The sequence below is a fragment of the Mycetomoellerius zeteki genome, unplaced genomic scaffold (assembly GCF_001594055.1).
Source record: "Mycetomoellerius zeteki isolate Tzet28-1 unplaced genomic scaffold, Tzet1.0 scaffold98, whole genome shotgun sequence".
NCBI classification, from domain to species: domain Eukaryota; kingdom Metazoa; phylum Arthropoda; class Insecta; order Hymenoptera; family Formicidae; genus Mycetomoellerius; species Mycetomoellerius zeteki.
In genome coordinates, this window is record NW_017258021.1 from 7186 (window position 1) to 28462 (window position 21277).

Here is a 21277-nt window from a genome sequence, read left to right on the forward strand (position 1 = left end):
TCTTTCCCTTCATAGCGGCGATCGCGGCATTGACGTCTTTCGGCACGACGTCCCCACGGTACAGGAGGCAGCAGGCCATGTACTTGCCCTCGCGCGGATCGCACTTGACCATCTGATTTGCGGCCTCGAAGCACTCGGAAGTGATCTCTGCGACCGATATGCCTTCGTGGTAAGCCTTTTCTGCAGACACTACCGGGGCATAGGTCGCCAAGGGAAAGTGTATGCGGGGGTAGGGCACCAGATTCGTTTGGAACTCGGTCAAGTCGACGTTCAGGGCACCGTCGAATCTCAAGGATGCTGTGATCGACGACACCACCTGGCTGATCAGCCGGTTCAGATTTGCGTACAAGGGTCGCTCGATGCCGAGCTTGCGCCGACAAATATCATAAATCGCTTCGTTGTCCACCATAAACGCGCAATCAGAGTGACTGATTGTCGTGTGTGTTGTTAATATCGCATTGTAAGGCTCCACCACAGCGGTAGATACCTGAAAATAACCATGTGTATTTTTTTAACAGGAATTATTACTATTCGTACTAAATCTTTATTTTGCAAGATCATGTGTTTCCAGATCTCGCAACTAGAGATTAATTTTAAAATTTATTTTACTATATTTTTATCTTTATTAGTCCTGGTTCCACTAATGTAAAATTAACTTTAATCTCGGTTCAATTTATTCTTTATCGAATCGACGTCATCGATCCGACCAAGATTAGATTCAAACCTACTCCATTCGAAAACGCTAATACATTGGTGGAACCGGGCCTTAATCTTGATCACTGTAAATACTTACCTAGAAATTTAAGAAAGAAAAAGATTAATTTTTAATTCGTTTTAATCTCATCATTTCTCACAACATGAGACAGAAAGAATTAATTAATTCGCTAAGTGATTTCGCTTATTTTTATCTTTATTAATCTTGATTGCTATACTTGATTATTGTAAAATACTTATTTATAAATTTAATTAAAAAATAGATTCTGTTCTTCAATTTATTTTAATCTCATCATTTCTCACAAAATGAAAAAGCGAGAACTAATTAGATTCTCCTGCAAAAATGTGTAAATCGATCTAACTTTTCTGAACTCACTTGTGGCGCCGGATATATGACAAATTCCAATTTACTCTTCTTGCCGTAATCATCGGACAGCTTTTCCATAAGCAGAGACGTGAAACCCGACCCTGTGCCACCTCCAAATGAATGAAAAACAAAGAAACCTTGCAGACCGGTGCATTGATCGGTCAGTCTGCGTACTCGGTCCACCACGGACTCGATAATCTCACTCCCGATGGAATAATGACCGCGAGCATAATTATTGGCAGCATCTTCTTTGCCAGTAATTAATTGTTCTGGATGATACAATTGTCTGTACGTTCCCATCCGAATTTCATCTGTGGGAATAATAATAATTTTCAAGCTATAGCTATATATATTGTGCCAAAAAAAAAACGATTATATAAAATGTTTATATAATAATATTATCATTATTATAAATAATTAAAATATTATTATTATAAATAATTTTCTCTGTGATGATAAATTATAATAAGCTAACCGACGACAGTCGGCTCGAGATCAACCATTACAGCACGCGGTACCATCTTGCCGGAGCTCGTCTCGTTGAAGAAGGTATTGAAGCAATCATTTGAACCGGAAGCCTTGTCAGATGGCATGGTCCCGTCCGGCTGGATGCCGTGTTCCAGACAATATAACTCCCAGCAGGAGTTGCCCATCTGGACGCCCGCTTGGCCCACATGCATCGATATACACTCGCGCTGTAAATCACATGTAGCGTATTTTACGTTAATTATAAACTCTTGATGATGCACTTCATCTAATTCACACTTCATAGAATTTTGTAATTTTTTTCAGAGTCAAGAATTGGCTAAAGAAAACATAATTTTAATTTTCCATACCATTTTGATTTTTTCAATTGAACTTTTCTTGATGTTACACAATGAAAATTTGGATGAATCGTCAAATCGAAATTTTAATTAAATTTTGAACTTAAACACGATAAATTTGGAGGCCGGCCATGAGCTACCCTGGAAAAAAACACTCGCAATTTATATTTTTGTTGCTCTGGTAACCGTTACGATTGAACTTCACGGAGATCGAATATAATTTCTTTAACGTGAAATAATAATGTCTTAGCGCCGAAATACTACCATGTTTCCAGATTGTTATGATCGAATGTGATCTTTGTTTACTTATGCTTAAGGAGATTCTAAAGTCGTATTACCGACTAAACGATAACAATTACGTATAATAATTACTTTTTTCTTTTACAGATTCGAAAATTCTTTTCGGGAATTAATTAAAGTATACGTATAATTAATACGTACGTGTGTGTGAGGTGGACGAGTTTATGCCGAGAAAGCCAGAAAATTTCGAAATTGAGACATTTTTCTATCATTTCTTTAATTTTTTATTTATATTAATTTTTTAAATTAATCAATTAGATGGAGAACTTTATAAATATATATATATTTTGCGTGACATGCTAATATTATTTGAAAATTAATATCTAAATAAAACTTAGCGAATTAATATTTAAACTTATCAATTATAAAGAGCCAGGCTCGATGTTTATTGTCCTATCAAATTATAATGTATTTTATAATAAGAAAATTATAATCATAGGAAAACGTTTCGGTTTACATTAAGCCATCTCTCTTCAGTGGATTTAGAAATGATAACTTACAGATTAATTTTCACATTTAATAAATTACAAACCTATTAATGTAATTTTCTTATGAAATACATTGTAATATGTTTAATGTCGCACCTGGTTCAATGTCTTGTATACAAATTATATATACAAATTAATATATATACTTATAATATATGGAACTACAAAAGATTGATATAAATATGATATATTGAATGCGTTCGAGAAGACGCTATTGCACTATTTGTGTCATTTTGTTTGTATCGTCTATTAGACATAAAACGAGGATAGAATGACACAAATAGCGTCTCCCCAAACGTACATTCATTAATATATACATTAATACCTGCTACATTCATTAATATATTATATTCATATTTTGCAACTTTACAGTATTTTAACGTAATTTTTGTTTTATATTTTAATGTTTCAGAAATTATTAGAGTTAAATTCAATAAATATTGTTAAATTTCGACGCTTGGCAAAATTGCTATGAACAAAATTAATATAGAAATTTGAACCTGAACAAATAGGGTGCTAAAAACGGGTTGCTTGTATACATATATGTACGTACCGATATATATTTCTGCCATGCGTCAGACGTATCCGTGGCAACTAAGAGCGCGTGTTGGTGTTCTGTAGTACAATACCTGCCATTCCCATTAAAAGTGACAATAGTTGATACCATCTCTAAAATAGATAAAATGTCGAGCAAATTAGCGAACCGTGGACAAAGCTATCTTTTCGAAGAAACGATTACATAATTCCGACTGCATAATTAAATCTGTTTATTATACAATCTAGAAATCGTTTTCCTACGACTAGTGTATAGCTACAGTTTTTATACAATCAACCAATGTATAATTCATTTTCACTGCCCAATATGATTTCGCAGAAGTGATGTGCGATCCATGAATTCATCAAGAGATATCAATCGTGTAGGAATAAAACCGCGTTCAAAGCAAGAAGTGCATTATTAACTAAATAAATAAATGTTGAATTATGTTCTTTAATTGAATTACATTTTTAAATAAGTATTAAAAATGCAATCTGGTGAAAAAAGGATTAATTCAAAGTAATATTTTTAAAATGACAAAAGAAATTTTTTTTAAACACTAACTAAGGAGAAATATAATTAAAGGTCATCATTAGCGTGATTAACGCATCGACGGATGGATATTAATTACAGAGCAAACATCGCAAAGTGGCTACCGCTTTCTGATGGTGCCCTCGACAAATGGCTCATAGATGCTTCTCTTTTGGACGAAAAAATGGGAAAACTTGCAGGATGTATAGCTTTAATCATCGAGGATTCTGCGGAGGCTCGCACTTGCGATCAAGAGGTCTCCTTTATAGCAAAAATGTTTTCTTTTCTGTTATCAATAAATATATAAAGTGATAAATATATAAAATGATAGTTAACTATGTGGACAGTTAATTGCTTTATGTATTTTACAGATATTTGAGGAAGTGATAGATAATCTAGAGGAATTAATAGAAAGTTACAAATCAACGTGCAATCCGGAGGAATTAAGTAGTCATCCGATATACAAATATAAAATAAATCACCTGTCAATAGTATTAAAGCGCAAATTAAATGTAATCGCAAAGTTCACCCAAAATTTGATTAATGACATTGTTGATTGCAAAAATGATGAGAACATAAGAATAGTGTTTAGGTGAAAGTTAAATGGAAATAATTCTTTCTATTGCATTAATTATGTATTGCTTTAATTTCATTTTTACTTTATTTTAATTGCTTTTTTATATTGAAGAATTAATTTTTTTCGATAGAATTTTTTCTTGATACATTTAAATTTTTCTAATACTGCCAAATGCTTTAACAAATTATAATGGGCAAATTGCAGATTAATAAATGGTTACAATAAAATTCTCGATATGAATCGAGACGTGTCAGATTCGTCTGTCAATGTCTTTTACAACGATTGCCCATCTATGTTGGAGCCTTTGAAGAAGCTCTCCGTTACCAAAACATTGCAAGTGAGTATTCTAATATTCATTATGTATACCTTTTAGCAATGAAAAATTGATATTTTTTTTTAACAAATATGATTAAGTTGAATACAGCATTACATTAATAATTTTAGATTTTAGCAAAGAACAGAGCAGAGGAATCTTGTCACGAACTTATTGATTGTCTTCTGGCAAATTATGAACCCCATGAAAAAATCGAGCCTGTATCTGCAACGAACGATGTAGATGTTTCAGAAAGTTCTAGTATTGAAATCTATCGGTTAGTTTGCGTCAGTATTATTATTGTTCCAAAGTATGATTTTATATGCAATAATAAATCTTTATATATATAATATATATATATTGATCTTATTATAATTATAATATATTTTTACATTTTTTCATATTATTATTATTATATATATCAAATTATTGTCATGACCGTTTTTTAAATTACAACTTAATCAAATGTACCTCTGTTACATTTATTATAAACTCTCTCAAATTATAGCGCTCTTACAAGGCATTTAACGCCACCAATCACAAGTGCGACTTCGACGTCTGAAGTGGAGACATCCAATATTGAAAGTGTACAGGCACTCGTAAACACGCAAAACGAGCAGATCCTTAGACTCTTAAATGTTGTACAAGAAATATCACCCCAATTGCTTGGCACGGATGCCTTGAAGACTAGCAAAGGTACAGTCCGAATAAATGTAAAGACTTATCTCTTAATATTAAATTATTTATAACAAAATGTAATAAAATAGTCAAAGCGACACATTCAAAATTTCACTAGGCGAGACAAAATTGAGAGGCAGCGCGATAAAGAAAGTAAAGAACTATTATCAAGAGGTGGCATGGGGTGCATTGTCTAGTATTTTAGATCATGTGATACTGTGGTGGTCACGAGAAGCCCTTGCGACTCATCACAGCCACGGCGCTCAGCATCTCAAGGATTGGTTGCGACAATTTATTCAAGGGAATGAGAGTAAGGATATCTTTTTATTTAAAATCACTTCTTATTTTTAATTTTGTCCTTGGGAAAAGAACATTATTATATTACAATCTTTACAAGATATTATTATCTTTAAAATTTTAGTCCCGCCTACGGTTAGATCAGCGCTGCAAAATTTATGCGATGCGCTCGGATATCATACGACCATCACTGCTTGGGACCAAACGTTTAGATTAGCCTACACCTCGGCCTTTGAGTGCCGTTCGAAGCCGTCAGCAACAGAGGTTGGTATTTTATAAAGAAAACTTTCATTCTAGAATTTCAGAGATGTCTGCCAGGGAAAAAATGTTATATGTATGGACATATTTTATATATAATTATATGTATATAATTGTATATAAAATATGTCAATTTTTTATATAATTATATATGAAACATTTTTTCCCGGGCGTTTAATAAACGTAGGAGAAAGATTATAGTTGTAGCAGAAAGAACAATAATAGAAAAAGAAGGAAAAGGATAAATTTTCTACATGGAAAGAACGAGTTTGTTGAAGTATTAAAAAAAATTAGATAGATACAGAACTGAAAATAATTTTGTTGAATTATTAAATTAATTATGTAAGAAACTTAAGCATGATAAGTAATGTTTTGATGTTCTGATGTTCTTATTACCAGTTTAAGCGTCTTATATAATTATTTTGATAATTCCAATAAAATTATTTTAATTTTTCGTATTTAGTTAAATTTTAGATACTTAAAAAAACCATTTTTTTAGAGTAGATGGCAAATAACCATTCAAATTAATTGTTTTTGTAGGGAACCGACACTGGTCAAATGTTTGTCGAGCTGTTCCAGCTGCTGGTGACCCTCAGCAACGAATGCGAGGTAGGCGGCGAATGGGTGATAGGAGCACCATTGGTAGAACTGCCATTGTCGGAGCAAATTGTCGTGTTGCACAGAATGGATCACTCGGTGCACACGGCGAGATTGTGGGCCATTCAGGAGACCAAGATTATAGCCCACACTTGGGATCTGGACGTACTTTTTCTCCTAGTCAAGGGTGACGTAGTAAACTGCCTTGAAGAGCTGTCTTATCTCAAGGTATTACTTTTTAAATGTTTTTTATAAGGAAAATACATTATATTTATTTTTCATCGATTAATTTTAGCTCGCTGATCACACAACCGCATTGTCCATGAATTCTATTAGTGTCCAAGTATATGTGTGCACGAAGATGAGAGCGAAGATCGTTTCTGAAGTCAAGGCAAACATTGAATTACTTCAGGTATAATATTAAACTAGTTGAATTTCAGACATAAATGAATAAAAAAGATCTTTGAAGAAAAGACTTTCCGATGTGTTATGAATAAATTAACCGTACACAAATAACTTGAATATCTTTTTATCAACATCTTTCATATAGATAAAATCCTAAATATTAGTTTTATGATAGAGACAATAAATTTTTATCGAAATAAATTTAATACCGTCAAAATCGAAAAAGATTTCTTTTGCGAATATAATAATAATGTTTATAATAATCTTTGGATCTCTTTCTACTGCTTATAAAACTGATGATTTTATGCTTCTTTATTTCCATAGATTTGCTCTGCTAAGTGCATCGATACGCTTGCCAAGATATGTCGCGTGATCAGCCTCGCGAATTTGCATATGTGTTTTCCACAACCGAATTATTGGAGAAGAAACAGCAGCACATCTCCGGTGGCGGCTAGTCTTTATGTGGAAACTTATTTTGGTATATGTTTCTTCTGTTATTATTCTACTATTATCATGAAATAATATGATTGAAATTATTGTAGAAAAAGTATTGCTGCCAGTGTTGGAAGTGATAGAGGACCATGAAACATCCAACATGATTCTACGAATAATGTGCGAGGCATGGCTTGATTATATTTATCTACACCGCATCAAGTTCAGGTAAATTTTTTATTTGCTCGATATCTCAGTTGAAGTTATTCGTGATGCGATACAGAAGTGAAATTTATATTTTTTAAGGGGATGCTGGAGTCACCAAATTATCACATTACAGTCGTATAAAAATCTTCAAATGGACTGAACGGAATAAAAAATCCTTTTACAGGATTAAAGTAGACGCAAAATTAGGAGGTGGTGCAGTGGATTTTATACTAAAATCGAAAGAATGTTAAAAATTTTTTTAATCTTTTTATTTTAGTATAAGGTCCACTGCACCACTTCCTAATTTTGCGTCTACTTTAATCCTATAAAAGGATTTTGTATTTCATTCAGTCAATTCGAAGATTTTTATACGACTATAATGTGATAATTTAGTCACTCCAGCATCCCTTTAATATTGTTAACGCTTGTTAACATTTCTATATCCCCCATTGTATTGTTTATTAAAATAAAATTTCAGCGAATACGGTGCGCAACAATTGTTGACGGATTTCGCGTATGTATCGACGTGGGTCACTGAGTGTTCGATTATTTCACAAAACGTCAGGAATCATTTATTGAAGAACGAGGTCCTACGTCGTTGCGAAGGCGTTGGTCGGCTTTTATTGAGGCACCCGGGTGAAGCTATCGCTATGCGTAAACGATTGGGTAAATTAAATTAAAGATATTTGCAATTTTCAACGAGATTCAATCGCAAATAAATCGATATCAAAATGTGTGTTTTCTTTTCATTACATATGTAGCATCTCTAAAAATTTTTTTATTAACGATGGGAATCTAAATCTTTACTGATGCTTCCTCAAGGAGAGATTAAGTCTTTTTTCCTGCTATTTTGCGGTTTTAGCTCGAAGAACGAACGAGCGTGGATCTCCTGAATCTCCAGGTCTCGAACGCATGCCAGCTGAAATGTACGTTCCAAATCAAGAACAGTGGCTTGAATTGCGCGCTCCTAAGCGATACAATTTTTGCTGTATGGAATAAAGAAAGTAAACAATAAATCGTCAATTGAAATTATGTCTCACGTTCTCTTTCCCCAAAATTATTTTATAAACTGTTAAATACAACGGCTCGACTCCCATAGCATAAAACATTGCAACAACATTGCAGCAATATTTTGAAAGATTGCAATATTTTATAAAATATTGATGAAATATTGCAGCAACATTTCTATGTTCGCTAAAGCTACAATAAGAATAGGAAATAACATACAGGCTATAGATTTCATTAAAAGAGACACAATAAGAAATTGTATATATATATATATATATATATAGTAATACGCTGCAGTGATTTTTGATTGATTGATATCTATTCGCTGTGCTTTATTCCCTGTTACTATTGCCTGTACTTTTCATTGTATCTAAACACTTATATTTTTCATTGGCACAGCTGGTGCGTATTCAGCACTTTAAAGCCATTGTACATACACAAATCAACGTAAAGATGTGCATTTAAACCGCAAAATCCTCAATATATTGTGGTATTTGATAAAAAATACATTGGGTATTTTATTAATTGAGATATCTCACTTTTACATTCAAATTAGATTAATGTACAACAGCTTTAATGTGCACTGTGTGCGCACCAGTTCTACCAGTGAAAAAAAAACGCTATTACTCGTATATATAATAAATATAATTCATATTACATAGGTTTTTTCAGTTTTTTTTTAAATCTATTACTCTCTTTTACTGCTCAGTAACTGAATTTAGATTTCGTACTTCTTTACTGTGCAGAAAACTGCGAGAAAAGCGTAAATCTTTATTGGTATCATAATAAGAATAATTTTCTTCTTCAATTATTAGACAAAAATCAGTACAACTGATTATAATGACCAATCGAAAACTGCATTAAATTTCTATCAGAGTATTATAATGTGTGTTCATTGAGTACGTTAATAAAATTCATCTGCAGCTAATGTGCGCAAATTACGATCATTTGTTGTCGATATAGATTTATATTCTCGAGAAACCCAACAAAGAGCGGAAGCCTTTCCATAATACGACGGCGTATTACGTTACGTAGGTACAAGATGTGTGGCATTACACACCGCGGCATCGTCTGCCGTTCTAGCAGTCAAATGTCTGCGTTCATTGTCGTCGTCACGGTATTAGTATCAATCTTGATAGAAACTTTATGCAATATAGAGTCTGAAATGTTGACGTAATACTGAGGATATAGTGTTTAGTGTTACATTACGTATATAAATATATATAGGAAATTGACTAATTGTAAGTGCAATCGAGAAGTTGCTAATCAATTGTTAAATATTTGTTCTTTTGTGTAATGAATAAACGAAATGAAATTAGTCAATCATTAAACTGCAAAAGAAATATCGTTTTCATTAACACATAGTGCACAAAATTAAGAAATACACACACACACACACACACACACACACACACACACACACACACATAGATGAAAAATTTGTATTAAATTTAATATATTTCACGTGTTTTAAATAATCCATTCATTGTGGATCTCGTGTTTTATTTAGAAACAGTTTACCCGGCCAAATTACTCCGTTTTGGGATGTTACAGTTTTTATGCTTTTGGATAAATATCTCCTTTGTCATATCCATAGGTATAAAAAATATTTTTTAGAGAGAGAGAGAGAGAGAGAGAGAGAGAGAGCTCTGAAATTTGTGAGTGTCTGCTATATCTTTTGATAACTTGACTACGCTATGATGTGTTAATTAAATTAATATATTTTATATTAATTTAATTAGTATATTTTATTCGCTTATCTTAAAATATATTATTTTTATGTTATTTGTTTACTTACTCTTAAATTATGTTATTTAAACACAAAAAAATATTGTATATCAATTTAACACAAAATATGTAAATAATATAATCATTATATTAAATTAATGCTCAGATATATTAAAAAAGAACCTGCAGCAGAACTCGAATTTAGTTAATTACATGACTCAGTGATATGTTTTCAAAATGATAATTATCTGTACTTGCATGATAATCGAGGTGCTTTTGCAAACTGTTGAATATGCTTTGTAACATTAATAATTGTAACTACATTTTTGAAAAAGTAATTTCCAGGTGAATTCCTTTCATTGAAATGTTTGCCAATGCTGAAATCTTTCAAACACACATTATTCAATCATATGCAATCAGCCAGCTTTTCGAATTTTTATGTTTTTATTACAAATTCATAAATATATATCTTTTTGTGTACTATGTGTTAATAAAAATAACATAATTTTTCTGCAGTGCAGTGAGTTTAATTGCTGTTCATTAATAACAAAATAATAACTGTTTAATTTCAACAACTTTCCGATTTATCTTGTAGATGCATTCCAGTTTTAATTTTGTTTTAGACATGTAAAATTAAATTACTTAACAAACGATTTATTATATTATTTTATTTTACATATCGTAGTTATATTTCCATACTGACTGCAAGAAAACACACTCATAATTGTTGTAAATCATCTCTATGATGCATGATCGTTTGCATTTTAAGACACAAACTCGTTGTGTTATACCGCAAAATAAAAATACGTAAGTCAACTCATGTTTCACTCCCGACTGTCGATTCTCGATTCACCTTGTGTAATCAGATTGCCTGCGCGAGCGTGTGAACCAAGTAATTCACTTTAAGTTAAGAACTTAAATTTATTGGACTTTGCTTTTCTTCAGCCATATCGACAAAATATAAAAATAAATGCACGCCTAAAATTTTATAAATGACAGCGACGCGTTAAAATTTCAGGAAAATTCTTGATTAAAAATTATTTTGAATGTATCGGTTTTCTCTCATTGAGAATTTCTCGAGAGAGTTTCCTTCAAACGAGGGTGAAGTGTTGTTTTATTACTGTTATTGTTTAATTACTGGAATCATAGTTAATTATAATTATTCGTTATAAATGTGATACCGGAAAAGCTCGGGTACCTATACGTATCGATTACTCATACTAGAGAGGTGTTAGTCGTGCAAGGTGTGTCATATAGGAGAGGATCAAATTACCACGCAAGAAGGAACCTCGCTTGTCGCTGAAGACAGAATTCTATACATTATTTAACCTAAGTGTTTCTGTGCGACAAAATGCGCGGTATCACAGAAAGAACGCCTCTAAGAAGATCTGCGGATTCGATGGATCATATTGAATTCGCCAGCCTGTTAAGGACTCGAAGAACGCGACTACGACAGTTTCAATGTTGCGTCTGCGGCATCCTTATGTAAGTGTGGATCATATTCAAAATAGGATCGAAGAAAATAAATTAAATAATTTCTGGTAGAAAAATTTCCAAATTATAAGATTACCAAATTACATCCAAATTCTTATTTTTTACGTTTAAATTTAATTTTTAGGGATAAATTATATACATATTTTACAAAAACTGCAGTTAAATCAACAAACTTGCTATTTTATAAAAAAAAGGTGCAGAAGTCAGAAATAAATATCTAGTAGTTTAAACTTCAATATAACAATTATAGGATCTCTAATCTCCATCGAGCTATCAGTAAACATAAGAATTTGATCGGATTACTAAAAGTAAATTACATGCTAAAAATATCGCACATTAGAGAAATTAAAATTACCGAGAGATTAGATTTTTCAATACGATTCACGATTCTTCACGATTTCACAGAGTGGTTTTCACCATGGCTTTGATAGTATCCGTCAGCTACTCCATGAGCCATACCAACTCCACTAATCCTGCGAATGACAATGCAACGACTCCTGACAGTTTAGGTAGTGCCTTGAGATTAGGATTGGTACTTGAGTCTATTTCGCACGTAGCCTTCAGCAGCACCACTAGTGCCACAGCTGAGCCCAATTCTATCTTAATATCTAAAGAAGATATCAATAACTCAACAAAACATCTCAGCCAAATGGAATACACCCAGGGATTACGAGCTGGCGAACAGGCGATAAAAGATCGTCTATCTGCGGATATAATCGCCGCGAAGTCACCGTTGTTACCTTCATCTCCTGAATCCAGACATCGTCACGCAGTGAGCACATGTTCCAACGTTAGCACTCTTGCTTTAGCAGCGGTGGGCGAAATTGCGGCGACGAAAATGATCGAGAAAATGAGGTAAGACTTTGTTTTATTTTGTAAAGTGTCATAAATATGACACAGATCTTTAATTTTTTAAGGAAAAATATTATTAAGCTTTTTATATGTAAATTAAATTGTTAAAACTATTTTAAACAATCTCTCTCATAATTCTCATTAAAATTCAGGATATAATGTTATTTTCATGTACTGTATAAAAAAAGCGTTTAAAAAAATTAGAACGATGTTTGATCGACTGCATGGCATTTCTTATTGAAGTGAAATCTCACTCTAAGAGAGTGAAAATATTTCAGTTCTTAATAAAAAGTGACAATTTTTATTCGTTCAAAAATCTCACTCCAAAAAAGAAATGAGATTATCTATAGTATAATATTTAATTCGTTTCATTTTGTCTACTCATTACAAAATAACAGCTATTCAGTTTCAACAACTTCCCGATTGTAATTTATAGAGATCTACAGGGTGAGCCATTTTAATCGAATCGGGCACTCGAAAAATATGGAAGATATTGAAAAATGTTTCAGACAAAAGTTGTATAATTTAGAGGGGGACATAAGATGGTACTATTGGTTTGACATTGGATAGTCGTTTGAAAGTTACGTGAAGGTTACCTTCACTGAAACATTTTTCCGTATCTGCCATATTTTTCAAGATGTTTGCCTGGTTCGATTAAAATGACTCACCCTGTATAATGTGAGATTTTATTTTTTATTTTTAAATTAATATCCATTTATTGGCGAATAAAATTATCATGTAAAGTCATGATATGTTTAGTTGGTTTTGGATAAGATTTCATTGATATTTTTCTGTTTGAGGTCCACTCATGATGAACCATCGGCGATCGATACTATCTTCGACAGCGGCTGGTTACCGAAAAATATATGCAAACGATACTTCGATTACCGCACTTGTAAAACCGGTAAATTCCGAACTATTGATGGCAGTTGCAATCGGCCGAGAAGCTGGGGCGCCAGCATGATGCCATTTCGAAGAGCCCTGCCACCCGATTACGCCGACGGAATCGAATCGCCTCGAAAGGCACGATCCGGAAAGGAATTGCCTTCCGCTAGGGAAGTTAGTCTGAAAGTACACAAACCTTCGGCCAGCAGTAATCCGTCCTTCACGGTGATGCTGGCGGTGTTCGGCCAGTTCCTGGATCATGACATTACTGCGACCGCGCTCAGTCAGGGCGTCAATGGAAGTTCCATATCATGCTGTTCGCCATTAGGAAGGCAACATCCAGAGTGTTTTCCCGTGCAAGTGGAAGCCGGTGATCCTGTGTACGACCTGACTGGCAAAACTTGCATGGATTTTGTGAGATCGGCGCCGGCTCCGCAATGCAAACTTGGTCCTAGAGAACAGCTCAATCAAGTAATCCCAAACATATTCATATATATAATTGATTTACAAATAACTAAAACTTTTGATTGAAAGAATAAGTCTGTAGTCTCTTCTTTTAATGTCAATGCTAAAAGAGAGAACTAAAAGATCAGTGAATTCTTTCTGAAAAGATGAATTTTCATAGATATCCAGTTTAAAATTAATGAAACTGGGAAATTTCTGTTACTCTCCAGATCTGACGATGAGTCTATTGGACATACTCAATTATATTCTTTATGTTACATCTGCGAATTTATTCTTGTTATTAAAATAAATTTAGTATTTATTCTTTTTTATGTAAATATATCATTTTTATTCCTTGAAATTAATTAGTGCCTTTTAGCCAATATAAATTAAATGGGTCTCATAGACTCAGCGTCAGTAACTTTGTCATAGATTTTGATGTTTCGAATTATATTTCGGTTTATATTATACGAGTATAATAAGAGTTATAAATTTGAAGCATAGATTTGAAAATTATTCATATATAATATATATTACACCTATCCTTATAAGAACACAGTATACTCCTGGAATATTATGAATATTATTTTCAATACCTATAACATTCTAACAAAAAGAATATTGCGTCTTATAAGGATATATAAATATAGTTTTGAAAATTATTCGGATCGCCAAAAGCGATCGAGACTGGAAAGAGATTATGCAGATAACGTTGCGTCCAGGTCAGCGCTTTCATTGATGGCTCGGCTATTTATGGCTCCGATAACGAGACTGCTTGCAATTTGCGCGAATTCATCGGTGGTCGTTTGAGGATGCAGTACACCCCCGACAATAGGACTCTACTGCCGCCAAGCATGAATCCCAATGATGGTTGCAATCAGGAAACCGAGCGACGTCGTGGCCGATATTGCTTTGCTGCGGGCGATGCCAGGGCGAATGAGAATCTGCACCTGACCACGATGCACCTTCTTTGGGCCCGACAGCATAACAGGATCGCAAACGAATTGGCTAGGGTCAATCCCTCTTGGAACGATGAGACGCTCTATCAGGAAACACGACGTATTGTCGGAGCTCAGTTGCAGCACATCACTTATCGCGAATTTCTGCCCATTATCGTAGGCGACAAAAGAATGAATGAGCAGGACTTGAGACCCCTCATATCGGGCTACAAGAAGCAGATGCACAATCCGGACGAATTAGAGAACGACCCAACGATCGCCAATTACTTCGCAACCGCGGCTTTCCGTTTCGCTCACACCTTACTACCGGGATTGATGAGAATGACGGACGCTGAAAAGGACACACCGTCCTACATAGAGCTGCACAAAATGCTGTTCAATCCCTATAGCCTTTACGCCGAGGATGGCATCAGACGTTCAGTCAGCTCGGCCACAACCAACGTTATTCAGAGGTACTCCACGCACGTAACTTCGCAGCTGACCAATCATCTCTTTGAGGATCCCATGGCTAATTCTACGGTACCATGCGGTCTTGATTTGGTGTCATTGAATATTCAACGAGGACGGGATCATGGATTACCAGGATACGCTGTATGGCGGGAATATTGTGGTCTAGGAAAGGTGGAAACTTTTGGTGACCTCGAAGGCTACTTGGATCATCAAGTTCTGAAACAGATATCAGATCTCTATGAGACTGTGGATGATGTAGATTTGTATACCGGCGCTTTAGCGGAAATACCGGAGTCGGACAATTTAATCGGACCCACGTTTACGTGCTTGATTCTCGATCAGTTCGTACGTTTGCAAAAGGGAGATCGTTTCTGGTACGAGTTTGCCGAACAACCATATCCTTTTACAGAAGGTACGATAAATTTTGGCGAGTAACAATAAAGTATGATTTTAAAAGTGGCTTAACAAAAAATTTGTTACTTGTTTTTTTAATTTCACAAAAAATAATTAATTTACGCATTCGTATGTTTAACATAAATTCTATTGCATTATTTTTCGCTTACAAAGTGCAAAGGCTCGATTCAAAGTTGAAATCGTTTGTTTTGAGAAACATATATTGTATTATTTTTTGTATAAATAATTCAGAATTATATATATTATATATGTTATATATAATCGTCCATTATCACAATCCTGATTTTTAAAAATGTAGACTTAGATATATATTATATTAATTATATATACATATACATATATATATATATGTATAAGAAATGAATAAAATACACAATACATGCCTTTAAAAAAAGTAAATATAATTTTATTTAAATATTTGTTGATAGGTTTTCGAAATTTATAAAACATTTTATTCTGTCAAAATCTTAACTGTTAAGAAAGAATAAACGCAACAAGTATGTAACATTTATAAAAATTTCAGATCAACTCATGGAGATTCGCAAGAGTTCGATGGCAAAATTAATATGTGATTGTTCTGACGGAATCACTTATGCTCAGATACAAGTTATGCGTTCTGCTGGCACTGATAACCCTATAGTATCATGCGAAGATATACCAGGCCCTTCCTTTAAACCGTGGAAAGAAAATCACACTTCCAATTTAACGTCATCGTAGCACTTAAATATGAGTTAATTCTCATAGATTGATACAAATTGTTTAATTGGATTTTGCAAATTTTTTACCTGTGGCCCAGATATTTTAACAACTATAAAACATTTCTCAATGTATCCTCACTACAAAATCATTTCATTTGTGTTATTAGGAAATATGTGTTTTTATGAATTATTTATAAATTTTGCTTAATTATTCAATAGTTTTTTGACAGATGCGATTATATGTACAATAATATAAACTATCGAAAAAATAATTTTAAAAAATATATATATATATATTAAAAAATATTAAATTTTATATATTTAATAACAATAAATTTTACATAATTTAATGACATAATCAAAATTAATTAACGCAAATTAATTTTGTGAATGAATTAACGTTGTACTTTATATTATAGCTCGTGTTCAGAACGCGCTTTTATTCATATAAATGAGCGTTTTTTATTTCTGAAATTCTAAGTAGGGCAAACTATGTATTTTATCAGCGCTCATTACAGCGTGTTCTGAATACAGACTTATATGTATTCTTTATAGCACTAAATAAAAAAATCATAAAAATTCAGTTTCTCATTCATTGCATTTTAAATTGTATATATTAGCGATTCTAATTCGAGAATATCGAATGAAGTATTTTGCGGAGAAATGCCTTAAGAATTAGGGAGTAGGTGGTTGACGATAAGGCGCTCAGCGGTCGTGGTACTGAATGCACCCAATGAGAACGTAGTGCGAAAAGGTCAGAGCGATATAGTCGGTACTCTTCTGCTACCAAATGCCCGTATTCATAGTAAGGCTTTATATTTAAGGCTTCCTTAAATTTAGCTTCAGATACTCTACGAATTATTTCATTGGCTACTGAGCATCTAAAGATAAATTTAAGGAAGCCTTAAGTATAAGGTCTGACTATGGCTACGTTTACACCGTGCGTTTAGTCCGCGACCTATACGATAAGTGTCTTCATGAATACGGGCATAAAGTCTTAAACACAATAGACATAGAGTGCGTTCCGTTTCTCGCATTGATGTGCAAAATGCATCGTTTATCCTTGTTGCTCACCAAATGTTAAACAAGGACAATGGATGCATCATGCGCATCATGCAAGATACGGAACGCATCTATAGGCAATAGGCACAGGCAACAGGGAATAACGAGCCGTCCAATCACAGCTCTGGGATATAATATCGAACTTATACTCCAGAGCTCTGATTGGACGGCTCGTTATTCCCTATTGCCTGTGCCTATTGCCTGTGTCTATTGTGTTTCCAGCTTAAGTCACACGGACACGGGCTTGGTGTGTGGCTAGCGGTTACGTCAGACCGCCACCGGTGGCGCTGATCGCGTGCTGCATGCAGGTTGGAATTCGCATCACTGGATCTGGATGCTTTCCATCCATTTGACGACACAAATCGACACAAGCGTTGTTCTATCCTTCTTGACATTCAGAGAGTAACAAAGATAAAACGACATTTGTGTCGACTTGTGTCATCAAATGGAAAGTACCCAATGGGTGCATTCAGTACTACACTGGCTGCGTTCAGCAGACTCAACAGTTTTGCAACAGTTTTATGATTGGTTGCGTTCAGCAGACTCAACAGTTTTGCAACCGTTTTATGATTGTCTGCTGAGATAGGACCATTCTTCTAGATCTAAAAATATGATCCAATTAGCGCGAAGGAAACTTCCAACAGTTGCAAAACAAACGTTCTGCTGAACGCACCCATTGTCTGCTGAGATAGGACCATTCTTCTAGATCTAAAAGTATGATCCAATTAGCGCGAAGGAAATTTCCAACAGTTGCAAAACAAACGTTCTGCTGAACGCAGCCACTGCTCACTGAGCGCTCAGTGAGCTCTTGCATCTGATTGGCATATTCCGTTAGAACTAAAAATATAGACCAAACAGATACAAGCGCTCACTGAGCGCTTAGTGAGCGGTCGTGGTACTGAATGCACCCAATGATTCGAAGGATCATGCAGTAGATCTAAACATCTGATTTACCCGCAGGATCGATAAGGTCGATAATGATAAATCCGCGCATACCAGCAGTAACATAGAATTAAAAAAAACAATTTTTTTCACTATTTCATTGTTCCATTACGTTTCGCTATTTTATTATTTTATTAAAATATATTCATTAGATATTTTTAGCCAACTGTTTATCTAAATTAAAGATATAATTTCAAATCAGATCCGGCATTACCGATAATACAGTCACAAGAATATATCTGGAGCATCTGGACGTTTCTTTTTTAGGATCACATCGCAATGCACGCGTTCCATTGATGCGATTGAAAAAGCGAGAATGGAGGGTGAATTAAGAATTGTAGTGAAATGGAGCGGAAAAGAATACGATATCCTCGATATTCAAGAGGAAGATACGGTTCTTACTCTGAAAGAGCGTATACACAGAGAAACAGGTGTTCGTCCAGAACGTCAGAAACTGCTAAATTTAAAATTTAAAGGTTATATTTTGAACTATTCTTGTCTAAATTTTGTCAGATAAATATAGTCATTATTGTAACTATAATAATTTATTTTAGAGTTTATCGTCTTGAAAGAAATACAGCCAAATATTTAGCTATTAATTATTATCCAGTATATATCAATTACAATTATTTAACTTATATTTTATATATTGCATATAGATACATATATATAATATGAATATCTATATAAAATAAGACTATATAAATTATAAATACTATTTACAATCCTTAAAATAATTTTGCTTTCCTGTACATGAAAGTAAAAAAATATCAATAGTATATAGGATATATGAAGTAACAATTCTTTTAGTTTATATATTGATTATTTCTATTATTGTGAAAAATTAGTAATAGAAAATTTGTAATAGATACTGTTAATCTAAATACACAAAGTTTTTAAAAAATATTTATAAATTTGTTCTTTGTTAGGCAAAGCAGCGCAAAATGAGGACATAATCGGCAAATTAAATTTGAAGCCTGGCTTTAAACTAATGTTAATGGGTTCACGTGAGGAGGATATTGCTGAGGTCAGTCAAGCACCTGAGGATGTACCTGATGTAATAAATGATCTAGATATAGAAGAAGAGGAAGTAGAGATTGAGAAGGCTGAAATAAATCTACATAAAATCCAGATACGAATCGATCGCTATATAATCACAGAACTGAATCCTTTAAGAAATGGTAAGAAGCTTCTTGTACTGGACATAGATTACACTTTATTTGATCATAGGTCAGTGGCAGAGAGCGGAGCACAGCTAATGCGCCCGTATCTCCATGGATTCTTGACACGTGCTTATAAAAATTATGATATAGTCATCTGGTCAGCGACTAGTATGAGATGGATCAATAAGAAAATGAAGCTTCTAGGAGTTTCGAATCATCCGAACTATAAAATAGCTTTTCATCTGGATGTCCTTGCCATGATTACTGTTCATACACCAAAATATGGAGTTGTTGGAGTAAAGCCACTGGGTATTATTTGGGGAAAATACAAGCAGTTCTCTGCGAAAAATACAATAATGTTTGACGATATCAGACGAAATTTCATAATGAATCCGCAGTCGGGATTGAGAATAAAACCTTTCAAACACGCTCACACTAGCAGAGTCAAAGATTTTGAACTGCTGAAACTATCAAGATATTTAGAATTGATAGCCGATGTTGATGACTTTCAAATCCTTAATCATAGAAAATGGGAAGAATACAAACCAAAAAAGAATGATCATAGCAGTGAAGAGACTAGCAGTAATGATAAACAATAAATTTTGGCGAAACTTATTCTTTATGCCACTTTGACCAATCGATTGATAGAAGAGATATATTGATTAACAGGAGGAGGATTGACAGAGTGACTTCAAGATTGTATATGATGAAGTGAATGCACGATGAAGTGAATGCACGAGAAGATGCATTTGTCAGATGTTTTAAAATCATGACTGAAAAACAAGGCTGTCCAACGTTGGATAGAACGACGATTAACTTAAGCGTCAGTTTCCTCTCATTGCAAAAAAATTTATGACAGTGATATTAGGTCTGTTTGCATTGTTTGCATTTTTTGCACTTAGAATCTTTGCTTTCAATATCCGAATATATATTTATCTCGTTTTAATGCAAAAATTTTTAAACTATTCTACAATGTGCTTTTTGTTTTCTGTTTGTTTTTTGCTTTTTGCTATCTTTTACATCTTGTCTGTTTGCTTCTTATCCGGTTTTTTGTTTTATATCGCCCGAGATAAAAGTTAACGAACTTCGGAAGAAACAGGAAATATGTAGCAAGAAATACAATTATTGATAAAACGGTTGCTAAAAGGGGGGAAAAACAAGAGGTAAAAAATAAGAAACGGGAAATAAAGAGCATATTGTAGAACAATTATTAGAGGTTTCAAGCAACACGAACAAATCTATGTAGTGACTTTTCCGAAAACATACGTATTTTCACATTTTTCTTATTCTATGTATTTGTAATGTATCATTGGTTGTGTATACACATGTAATAACGATTTAAATAAAAATGGGCAACACGAGAGATGCAATAATATAACGTACTTGGGTGAATCCAGTGCTGTGCATCATGTTGCAAAATTTTCTACATGTAGAATTTGCTACATACACTTTGCGTCACGCGTACGAGTTGGCGAACTTTTAATCTTATTCGACACGACGAGTTTACAGTTTACACCTACATGGGTTTCATGCAGCGTATTTCAATCATTAATACACTGATGTATACAGTAATGCACTAATTATGTAAATGCAATATCTATTTTATAATTAAATGCTAGTTGGCGACTTTATTTAGAGAATTACGATTTTTAAAC

The 21277-nt window shown here is 33.7% G+C and overlaps 4 protein-coding genes across 4 annotated transcripts in view; 3 read left to right on the plus strand and 1 right to left on the minus strand.

Moving 5' to 3' along the window:
- The window catches only part of LOC108730924 (tubulin alpha chain), a 3382-nt gene extending 1318 nt beyond the window's left edge, over positions 1 to 2064 (minus strand). Inside the window, 5 exon segments of the mRNA XM_018460899.1 lie at position 1; positions 3 to 487; positions 1091 to 1392; positions 1557 to 1776; positions 1918 to 2064. The exon segment at position 1 is cut by the window's left edge and continues 84 nt beyond it. Coding sequence (XP_018316401.1) covers position 1; positions 3 to 487; positions 1091 to 1392; positions 1557 to 1776; positions 1918 to 1920 — 1011 coding nt within the window. The 5' untranslated portion in view covers positions 1921 to 2064.
- A 1780-nt stretch (positions 2065 to 3844) lies between these two features.
- Positions 3845 to 8522, plus strand: LOC108730826 (coiled-coil domain-containing protein 142). Its single transcript, XM_018460753.1, has 13 exons — positions 3845 to 4015; positions 4131 to 4351; positions 4541 to 4673; positions 4781 to 4926; positions 5158 to 5345; positions 5446 to 5637; positions 5749 to 5888; positions 6423 to 6707; positions 6775 to 6891; positions 7209 to 7362; positions 7427 to 7544; positions 8002 to 8189; positions 8386 to 8522. Exons 1-13 carry the CDS (start codon positions 3845 to 3847, stop codon positions 8520 to 8522), a joined length of 2190 nt encoding a protein of 729 aa, XP_018316255.1.
- A 2840-nt stretch (positions 8523 to 11362) lies between these two features.
- LOC108730926 (chorion peroxidase) lies at positions 11363 to 16584 on the plus strand. The gene is made up of 5 exons (XM_018460901.1): positions 11363 to 11744; positions 12159 to 12608; positions 13406 to 13961; positions 14657 to 15755; positions 16281 to 16584. Exons 1-5 carry the CDS (start codon positions 11611 to 11613, stop codon positions 16472 to 16474), a joined length of 2433 nt encoding a protein of 810 aa, XP_018316403.1. The 5' UTR covers positions 11363 to 11610; the 3' UTR covers positions 16475 to 16584.
- Positions 16585 to 18721: 2137 nt separating this feature from the next.
- On the plus strand, positions 18722 to 20311 carry Ublcp1 (Ubiquitin-like domain-containing C-terminal domain phosphatase 1). The gene is made up of 2 exons (XM_018460900.1): positions 18722 to 18935; positions 19389 to 20311. The coding sequence occupies exons 1-2, from the start codon at positions 18776 to 18778 to the stop codon at positions 20219 to 20221; spliced, it is 993 nt and encodes a 330-aa protein (XP_018316402.1). The 5' UTR covers positions 18722 to 18775; the 3' UTR covers positions 20222 to 20311.
- The last annotated feature ends 966 nt before the right edge of the window (positions 20312 to 21277 follow it).